Source organism: Triticum dicoccoides, chromosome 4B (assembly GCF_002162155.2).
Source record: "Triticum dicoccoides isolate Atlit2015 ecotype Zavitan chromosome 4B, WEW_v2.0, whole genome shotgun sequence".
NCBI classification, from domain to species: Eukaryota; Viridiplantae; Streptophyta; class Magnoliopsida; order Poales; family Poaceae; genus Triticum; species Triticum dicoccoides.
The window spans coordinates 585271003-585282405 of record NC_041387.1 but is presented as its reverse complement, the minus strand read 5'-3'; the positions used below and the strand labels follow the sequence as shown (position 1 = coordinate 585282405).

The 11403-nt window shown below is 43.0% G+C and overlaps 1 protein-coding gene across 1 annotated transcript; it reads left to right on the top strand.

Annotated features, from left to right (window-relative positions):
• Positions 1-650: 650 nt before the first annotated feature.
• LOC119292842 lies at positions 651-1016 on the top strand. The gene has a single exon (XM_037571533.1). It carries the CDS (start codon positions 651-653, stop codon positions 1014-1016), a length of 366 nt encoding a protein of 121 aa, XP_037427430.1.
• Positions 1017-11403: the final 10387 nt, after the last annotated feature.

The window sequence follows — 11403 nt, the reverse complement described above, 5'->3', positions numbered from 1 at the left end:
CAACAATTTTACAAAATTGGTTTAGTTGCGATCCATGAGCTATGTGGATTGCTCGAAACAAAGCTACCTTTGAAACAATTGGTTTAGCCTAGAGCCCGCAATCAGATTGAGTTAACCAGTTAATGGATTAATGACACATTTCATCACTCATGGAATGGGATTAGTAGCCTGGCTAAAAAAACTATGATTTTTATGTTCCTGCCATTTTTTTATCTTCGTTACAAAGCTCTTTTGTAGCTTTACTATTAAATCCGTCTAAAAAAAATGCTCTACTAATAAATCATACGTACTACTTCAGTGAACTACGGATTATGTAGCGTAGACTTTAAGGTTTTAGTACATGAAAACCGGAAATGATAGCTGCTGACCTGCATCAAGAAGTTCCAACACACGCTGCACCGCCCACGACTACCCGCTAATGCAAGCCGGCCATGCCAAGCTCATCATCCCGCTCGATCGATCTCATGCATGCAGATCTGAACTTGATCCTAGGCAAAACAAAAAACAAAAGGAAAACACGTAACGGCCGATCGACGCATTGCTTTCGCCTTTTCCCACGCTATAAATCGGGCCAAAGTCTCACGTAATCAACCATTGCTCGCATCGGTGTAGCCTCCTCAGTCCTCACTCGTCTGATAGCAACATAGAAGATGAGGTCGCTGCCGCTGCTGCTGCTGCTGCTGCTTGGAGCGGTCCTCCTCGTGGCCACCACGCTCCCGGAGGGGGCGGCGGCCAAGTTGACGGAGGCAAACCCGCGGGGCGTGGTGATCCAGCAGGTGGGGCGGTTCGCGGTGATCGTGTACGACCTGGCGCACAGCGCGGGCCTGACGTACGTGGGGGTGGTGCGCGGCGAGACGGAGGAGGCGGTGGGCGGCGGCAACATCTACCGCCTGGTGGTGGCGGCGGCGAAGCCCGACGGGAGCAGGGCGCAGTACGAGTGCCTGGTGTGGGGCGTGCCGGGGTCCAGCCTCAGCACCTGGAAGCTCCGCAGGTTCAGGAAGATCGCAATAGTATAGCCGACAGGGCAAGTATCAACCGCTAGTACACTGACGTCTTTGTTGGCTCACGCGTATGATTTGCAAGTTTGTTTCTGTCGTCCTTGCTTTCGAGTGCCAGTGTATTTTTCTTAAGAGGGAGTGCCAGTGTAAGTGGCCGTGCAATAAGTTTTCTCCCCAGCACAATGTGATTGCCATATGTTTTCTAACGTTATATATATGCCTGAATCGAATAAACGATTTCACGCGAGTTTATCTCTTTTTCTTACAGGGAGTTCACCTATTATTTACACTGGCTTGTTTTTAAAGAAGGGTCTCGATAACTGCCACACGTGTGGGCGTTAAGGGACCTGCCCACATGTTCTGTGTGATGCCTAAGAGGACCAGCCCACACGCTTGTGTGTGGGCAAAACAACTAACGCTCACACGCCTTTTTCCCCTACTGGTCTCTCTTATACGCATGCGTGTGGGCGAAATAGATAACGCACACACGTCCGGTACGTCAGGCCTCATACTTCATGGTCCCGCACGCCCCACGTGACACTTTACCGCGCGCACGCAGTTGCCATGGGTCGGACCCTCGTCTATGTTCGTTTAAGTGCAGTTGTCATGTCGCTGAACTACGGTTGCCATGTTGGACAACTACAGTTGCCATGTCTGCTCAACTGCAGTTGCCATCTCAGGTCAAAGTTCCAGATTGCCATTTTTTGGACAACTATAGCTGTTGCCATGTGTGGTCTGGTCTACTGCAGTTGCCATGATTTCAAAACTTTAGGAGTTGCCACCTACTAACACTAGGCGGTTGCCATCTCAGGTCAAAGTTCCAGATTGTCATTTTTTGGACAACTACAGTTGTTGCCATGTGTGGTGTGGTCTACTGCAGTTGCCATGATTTCAAAACTTTAGGAGTTGCCACCTACCAACACTAGGTAGTTGCCATGTAGCACTGAAAAAAATGGCATGGCAAAAAAACATGTTCGGGTAAAAGAGAGAGTTGCCATGTGCTCACAAGCACGTTAGGGCAGTTGCCACGTAAAAAGAAAGAGTTGCCATCTGCTTACGTGCACGCTAGGGCAGTTTGCCATGTACCATGCAAAACATATGGCAACTGACATGTTCGGTTAAAAAAAAGAGAGAGTTGACATCTGCTTGCAATCACACTAAGGCAGTTGCCATGTACACTGCAAAACGTATGGCAACTGGTAGCTTGGGTGTGGGAGAGGAGACGGGCGTGTGGGCGAGATGGCAAACGCCCACACCAGCCCTTGTGTGTGACTGAAAACTGGTGTGGGGGTGAACTGCTAAACGCCCACACACCGGCCCCTCCGTGTGGTAAAACGGATGTGTGGGCGAACTATGTCACACAGCACACACACGCCTTGTCCTACGTGGCGCAGAAAATCAGCCAGATTGTGCCAAGATTCGTGCATATAGTACTGGACGATGATGGATGCGTGTGGACGAGATGGTCAATGCCCACACGTGTGGGCGTTAACATTTCCGTTAAAGAAAATATCCGACTTACATTAAATAAACGAAAACACTAACGCCCACACGTGTGGGCGACGTTTGCATCTCGTCCACACACGTGGATCCGCGTCTGTTTGTGAGTGCACGAATCTTGGCATATTTATGGTGCCACATACGACTGGGCTAGTGTGTGTGCATTCACCTAGTCGTCCACACGTCCATTTCACCACACGGAGGGGCCGGTATGTGGGTGTTTAGCAGTTCGACCACACGTCAGTTTTCATTCACGCACAAGGGCTGGTGTGTGGGCATTTGTCATCTCGCCCGCACGTCTGTCTCCTCTCCCACACCCAAGCTGCCAGTTGCCATGTGTTGTGTAGTGTACATGGTAACTGCCCTAGTGTGCTTCTAAGCATATGGAAACTCTTTTTTTTACCCGAACATGTTAGTTGCCATGTATTTTGCAGGGTACACGGCAACTGTCCTAATGTGTTTGTAAGCAGATGGCAACTCTCTCTTTACCCGAATATGTTGTTTTGCCATGTATTTTTGTAGCGCTACACGGCAACTGCCTAGTGTTAATAGGTGGCAACTCCTAAGGTTTTCAAATCATGGCACTGTTGTAAACCATACCAGACATGGCAACATCTTAGTGTTAGTAGGTGGCAACCTCTAAAGTTTTCAAATCATGGCAACTATAATAAACCAGACCATACATGGCAACAACTGCAGTTGTCCAAAATGGCATCTCACACTTGACCTGAGATGACAACTGCAGTTGAGCAACCCTAAAAAAACTGTAGTTGAGCAACCATGGCAACTGTAGTTGTCCGACATGGCAACTATAGTTTAGCGACATGGCAACTGTAGTTTAGCGACATGGCAACTGCAGTTAAACAAACATTGAAGAGGGTCCGGACCATGGCAACTGCGGGGACACATGCTGACTGTCACGCTGGGCATGCATGACCGTGAGGTAGGTGGCCGAGAGAGATCGTGTGACATTATCGATTTTGCCCACACGTAGGCGTGTAAAAGGGAGCGCAAGGAAAAAAAAGAGACGTGTGGGCGCTAATTATTTTTGCACACATAGGCATGTGGGTTGGTCCTCTTAGAACCACACAAAACGTGTGACCAGACCCCTTAACGCCTACACATGTAGCAGTTATCGTCGTCCTAAACAAATAAGTTATATCAAATATAATAAAGCGAATAACGAACAGACAAGAAAAGCTCCATTCTCTAGATGTCACTATTATGAACACACAAGCTAACATAAAAAAAACTTATATTACACTTCAACGTTGATTAATGGTTCCCCTTCTCTAAGTGCCGAATTGGCTACTAATCGGAACTAGTGAAAACACGGCGAGAAAAACAAAGCTTTCATCCGGTTTTTGCGCTTGTTGCCAAGAAAAGGACATCAAATCATGCATGAGGCAGGATTGAATAGCGACGACTGCGGCTCATGAATGCTGGTTCTTAGGGGCACGTGCATAAAGACTTCTCGACTATCATCGATAAGGTCAGGCCGGCTCCGGTATGGGAGCGGCGACAGCGACGCGTCGGTGGCTTGTTCTAGCGGCGACAATGGTAGTCCTGTTGTCCATGGACTTTAATGTAATTTTTATTATGTTTGGTGATCTTTGTACTTTCGACGAATCTTTATAATAGATATGATATTTTCGCCAAAAAAATCATGCATGAGGCAAATGGGCATGGCCACTCTATTTTAGTCAACTTTCATGTCTTCTTGTTGGTTTCTTCTCGTTTTCAATAAGTATTTTCGATTTATTCCGAAGTTGGTTTCTAGTTTTTTCCTTTTCTCCTTCCATTTTATAAACATTTCGAAAATACATTTTATCCTTTTTTATATTTTACCTTTTTATACGAAATGATGTAAAACTATTTTTAATACTTGCTCAACATTTTATTTCATACTCCTATCCATTAATTCTTTTTAGAATATAAAAGAAATTGTTCTGAAATTAAATAATTTTTAATAAGTTTTATTATGGGATAATTTATTTTATGCCCCTAGTTGGGTCACGCTCGGCTGGTTTACCCCTAGTTTTCGAAAACACTTGTTCCTGCCCAAACCACTTTGCTCCTCTTATGCTTTTGCCCTTTGACCGTTTGACCATCACTTTGAAAACTTCATAAAAAATTCATACCAACTCAGAAAAATTTAAATAAGATATCAAAATGATCAGAAAAGCATCACCTATACGTGCATGTCATTTGCATTCATGAAAAAAGTGTTGGCCAGTCCCCATCTCAGTTTTAACTCATATGATCTTAGAATGAACAGTAAGATCTAAAAAAATTCTAAAAGTTCTAAAAAAAATTGGTGGCAACCTTTGACCAATGTTTTGAGTGCTTGCCAAGTTTCATAAGGGAATGATATTCGTGGAAGTCGTGGCAAAAAAACAAAAATCAGTGCTCCAGAATTTCATTTTTTACCATGACTTCCACGGATGCCATTCCCTTATGAAACTTTGAAAGCACTCAAAATATTGGTCAAAGTTTGCCACCAAAAAAATTTAGAATCTTTTGAATTCTTTTAGATTTTACTGTTCATGCTAAGATCATATGAGCTAAAATAGAGATGGGGACTGACCAACACTTTTTTCATGAATGCAAATGACATGCACATATAAGTGATGCTTTTCTGAACATTTTGATATGTTATTTAAATTTTTGGGAGTTAGTATGAATTTTTTATGAAGTTTTCAAAGTGATGGTCAAATGGTCAAAGGCCAAAAGCATAAGAGGAGCAAAGTGGTTTGGGCAGGAACAAGTGTTTCCGAAAACTAGGGGTAAACCTGCCGAATGGGACACAACTAATGGCACCAAATTAATTATCCCTTTTACTATTATACGAATATTTTATACTACAAAATGAAAATTTTATTTAATATATATATATTTTTTAAAACACGAGTTTATAAAAATATTTAAGCCTATTTAATAACATATACTTTACAAATATGTGATAATTTTTTATTTGATACATGAACATTTGTATTTACATACGCGTATATGTTTCCTTTTCCGCAAAAGGTTTCTATTTTTTAATTTTTATTTAAATGTTCTATTTTCACAAATATATGATTTATTTAATATATTTTCCGACAATACTTTTTGTATATCCGTTAACATAAAATATGATAGAATCCTGAATGTGCTGCTACGTACTTCCTCCGTTCCAAAATAAATGACTCAACTTTGTACTAATTTTTTAGTTTAAAGTTGGGTCATCTATTTTGGAACAGAGGGAATAATACCATAGGACACAATTTGCATGGTATTTTCCGCTTGCTAGGAACTGGATCCCTAGTATGTTGGGCCGTGATTGTCTCAAAGGGGTCAATTGATCATTGCCCCACCTTTGCTCTATCCGGGCCAAAATACGCCACCTTACAAACATGAAAAGGATGGGTTATGCGTGTGTGCTCTCTTGTGTTTTTGGCTAGGGGTCATTATGTCATTTCCATCTATAATTACAATTGTTAATTAAAAATAGATGTTTATTGCAATGTGGAGCATTTTACCTAGAGGCAATGCAAAGATGAGGCATTTTAGCAATTGCAACAGCCCTGCAGCCTTAACCGCCCGGACCGTGGCGGTGACAACTGCGGCCTCCCGGGTGCAAGATGCTTAAATTGGCCGAAAGTTGCACAATAGACTACTATGATTCTACCTGATATTCTGTAATGTTTTCATATTTTTATAGGCATGTTTTGAATTTTTGGGGCATTCGTACAAGATTGCATGGGCTACTAATATTTTGTTTTTTGTTTTAGGGTATTTTGGTATTTTCCACCCTCTTATTTTATCATACGATAAAGATACATCACCAAGTTAACTATGGGGCATGTTATATAGAGGCAGAGCATAGATGGGGCATTCTATCAATTGCAATGTAACATGGTCATATTGGTCGGGGCAGAGTAAAGGTGGGGCTAATGATCAATTAGCCCCATGTCAAAGGGTATAATATGTGGTACTCTCCTAGAATAGATGAAAAGCATGTGTCTGTCGGGATTTAGCCAGAGTTTTTACTCTCTCTTCTAAAGTGGAGGGCCATTTGAAGATCCAAGTGGTCGTCAATAAGAGTTAGATCAGCGCTCACGCCTCCCACCTCTCTCTCCATAAAAAAGTAGTTAGGGTTTCGTTTGAGTGCTGATGTCGGTAGTTTCCCTTGCCTTCAGGTTCCTTCCTGCCAACAAGGTGGGGGACCACTGATTGGGGTTGGCCTAGTTTGGGTTGCCCTAATAACTTTGGCTAGGGCTAAGTCTAGGTGTATGGCTAGCAATGACGATGCGATGTTGTAAGAAATGTCGTGGAATAAGTTCTTCCCATCCCTACCTCATTCCAGCAATGCTGTTTGACATCGATGGCAAGCATGTGGTGCTTTAATCAAGGTCAGACATTGGGCCCTGTTTTGTATATGTTTTATCTAGGTTGTCTTAGATAGTGTCGTTCGATGGTCTGGATTGGATGACGATGGTTCATGTTTTGGTATTCTGATTTCTTCTTCGTTCATCAATTCATGATGAACTTCGGCTTCATCGGAAATATAGTAAGGTAAGGCCTTCCCGATTGTGTTTGGCCAGACCTAGGATGGTTGTCCAGCCCCCTTCATCACCTTCCCTTTTTTAGGTAGGCGATATGATCCTCGGTTCGTTGTCGCTGGCTTCCTCTCAGTCTGACCAAGGAGTCTCCGGCCTTCAAATCCAAGGGCCCCAATCTCTTTTTGGCACAATTCCTGTGCTTGGGTGACTGGACCCGAGTGATGAATGGTGGTCCTTAGCTGTTTAGGAATGCAACAGTGCCAATTGAAGAGTACGATGGGATTACGAACATTGATGAATACAAGCTGGATCGTATTCTGGTCTGGGCGAGGATAATAGGGATTCCAGAGGGATTGATGAAGAAGAAATTGATTGCGGAGAAGATTGCAAAAAATTAGGGATTCCCCCATTTACAGTGGTTGTCAATGAGGGTCGTCTTAACCCTACAAAATATATTAGGGCCCGGGTGTTTGTGATGCTGAACACACCTTTGGTCCGATTTGTTCCGCTGACTCTGAAGGAGAGTAAAAGGTACCCGGTTGAATATGAGAAGCTGTCCGATTTTTGCAACTACTGTGGTCTTGTTGGACATGTGGTAACAGAGTGTGGAGATGGAATTCATGAGGATACAAAATGTGAATGGGGGAATGGCTGCTTGTTGATTTTGATGCACCGTCGGGCAGAGGGGGCGCGGATCTGCATGAGGTGATATGTCAGGAAGGGGAGGACATTTCGGCAGAGAATAAGGTAACCCAGGTGACCCAAATGAGGAAGAAGAGAAGGAGATGAATCTAGATGAAAAAGAGGACCCTAGTTCAGGGGTAATGTTGGGGAATGCGGTAATTTCAAAAAAATCCTACGATCACGCAAGATCTATCTAGGTGATGCATAACAACGAGAGGGAAGAGTGTCCACATACCCTCGTAGACTGAAAGCGGAAGCGTTTCAATAACGCGGTTGATGTAGTCGAACTTCTTCGTGATCCAACCGATCCAAGTACCGAACGTACGGCGCCTCCATGTTCATCACATGTTCAGCTCGATGATGTCCCTCATGCTCTTGATCCAGTTGAGGACAAGGGTGAGTTCATGTCGGCATGACGGTGCGGTGATGGTGATGATGATGCTACCGACGCAGGGCTTCGCCTAAACACTATGATGGTATGATCGAGGTGTGTAACTGTGGAGGGGGCACTGCACACGGTTAAGAGAAAGTTGTGTGTCTTTGGGGTGCACCCTGCCCATGTATATAAAGGAGGGAGGGAGAGAGGCCAGCCCCCTAGGGGTGCGCCTAGAGTATGGAGTCCTACTAGGACTTCCAAGTCCTAGTAGGAATCTCTTTCCCTTTTTGAGTAGGAGAGAAGGAAAGAGGGAAAGAGAGAGGGAGTAGGAAAGGGCAAGGGGGGCACTGCCCCCTTCCCCTAGTCCAATTTGGACCCATGGGGGGGCACCACCTCCCATTTAGCCTGCATCCTCCTTTCCCGTATGGCCCAATAAGGCCAATTACTTCTCCCGGTGAATTGCCATAACTCCTCGGTACTCTGAAAAATACCTAAATCACTCGGAACCTTTCCGATGTCCGAATATAGCCTTACAATATATCGATCTTTATGTCTTGCCATTTCGAGACTCATCGTCACGTCCGTGATCTCATCCGGGACTCCGACCAAACTTCGGTCATCAAAACACATAACTCATAATACAAATCGTCATCGAACGTTAAGCGTGCGGATCCTACGGGTTCGAGAACTATGTAGACATGATAGAGACACATCTACGATAAATAACTAATAGCAAACCTGGATGCTCATATTAGTTCCTACATATTCTTCGAAGATCTTTATCGGTCAAACCGCATAACAACATACGTTGTTCCCTTTGTCATCGGTATGTTACTTGCCCGAGATTCGATCGTCGGTATCATCATACCTAGTTCAATCTCGTTACCGGCAAGTCTCTTTACTCGTTCCGTAATGCTTCATCCCGCAACTAACTCATTAGTCACATTGCTTGCAAGGCTTATAGTGATGAGCATTACCGAGAGGGCCCAGAGATACTTCTCCGATACACGGAGTGACAAATCCTAATCTCAATCTATGACAACCCAACAAACACGTACGGAGATAGCTTTAGAGCATCTTTATAAACACCCAGTTACGTTGTGACGTTTGATAGCACACAAGGTGTTCCTCCGGTATTCGGGAGTTGCATATTCTCATAGTCTGAGAAACGTGTATAAGTCATGAAGAAAGCAGCAGCAATGAAACTGTAACGATCATAATGCTAAGCTAACGGATGGGACTTGTCCATCACATCATTCTCCTAATGATGTGATCTCGTTCATCAAATGATAACACATGTTTGTGCTCAGAAAACATAACCATCTTTGATTAACGAGCTAGTCAAGTAGAGGCATACTAGGGACACTATGTTTTGTCTATGTATTCACACATGTACTAAGTTTCCAGTTAATACAATTCTGGCATGAATAATAAACATTTATCATGATATAAGGAAATAAATAATAACTTTATTATTGCCTCTAGGGCATATTTCTTTCAGTCTCCCACTTGCACTAGAGTCAATAATCTAGATCGCATCGCCATGTGATTTAACACCAATAGTTCACATCTGTATGTGATTAACACCCATAGTTCAGATCGACGTGTGACCAACAACCAAAGGGTTTACTAGAGTCAATAATCTATATCACATCGCTATGTGATTAACACCCAAAGAGTACTAAGGGGTGATCATGTTTTCCTCATGAGAGAAGTTTAGTCAACAGGTCTATCACATTCAGAGCCGTATGTATTTTGCAAATATTTTATGTCTACAATGCTCTGCATGGAGCTACTCCCGCTAATTGCTCCCACTTTCAATATGTATCCAGATTGAGACTTAGAGTCATCTAGATCGGTGTAAAAGTTTGCATCGACGTAACTCTTTACAACAAACTCTTTATCACCCCCATAACCGAGAAACATTTCCTTAGTTCTCACTAAGGATAATTTTGACCGCTGTCCAGTGATCCACTCTTGGATCACTATCATACCCCCTTGCTAAACTCATAGCAAGGCACACAACTAGTCTGGTATATAGCATGACATACTTTATAGAACCTATGACTGGGGCATAGGGAATGACTTTCATTCTCTTTCTATCTTCTGCCGTGGTCGGGCTTTTAGTCTTACTCAACTTTACACCTTGTAATAGAGACCAGAACTCCTTCTTTGACTGATTCATTTTGAACTCTTTCAAAAAAAATCATGGTATTTACTTATTGAAAAATCTTACCAGGCGTCTTGATCTATCTCTATAGATCTTGATGCCCAATATGTAAGCAGCTTCACCGATGTCTTTCATTGAAAAACTCTTATTCAAGTATCCCTTTATGCTGCCCAGAATTTCTATATCATTTCCAATCAACAATATGTCATCCACATATAATATTAGAAATGCTACAGAGCTCCCACTCACTTTCTTGTAAATAGAGGCTTCTCCAAAAGTCTGTATAAAACCATATGCTTTGATCACACTATCAAAGCGTTTATTCCAACTCTGAGAGGCTTGCACCAGTCCATAAATGGAACACTGGAGCTTGCACACTTTGTTAGCACCCTTTGGATCGCAAAACCTTCTAGTTGCATCATATACAACTCTTCTTCCAGAAATCCGTTCAGGCATGCAGTTTGACATCCATCTGCTAAATTTCATAATCATAAAATGCAGCAATTGCTAACATGATTCGGACAGACTTAACCATCTCTATGGGTGAGAAAGTCTCATCGTAGTCAACTCCTTGAACTTGTCGAAAACCTTTCGCAACAAGTCAAGCTTTGTAGACAATAACATTACCATCAGCGTCAGTCTTCTTCTTGAAGATCCATTTATTTTCTATGGCTTGCCGATCATCGGGCAAATCCACCAAAGTCCACACTTTGTTCTCATACATAGATCCCATCTCAGATTTCATGGCCTCAAGCCATTTCACGGAATCTGGGATCATCATCGCTTCCTCATAGTTCGTGGGTTCACCATGGTCTAGTAACATGACTTCCAGAACAGGATTATCGTACCACTCTGGTGCAGATCTCACTCTAGAAGGCCTATAGGTTCAATAGTAACTTGATCCAAAGTTTCATGATCATCATCATTAACTTCCTCACTAATTGGTGTAGGAATCACTGGAACTGATTTCTGTGATGAACTACTTTCCAATAAGGGAGAAGGTACAATTACCTCATCAAGTTGTACTTTCCTCCCACTCACTTCTTTCGGGAGAAACTCCTTCTCTAGAAAGGATCCATTTTTAGCAACAAAGATCTTGCAATCGAATATGTGATAGAAGGTGTACCCAAC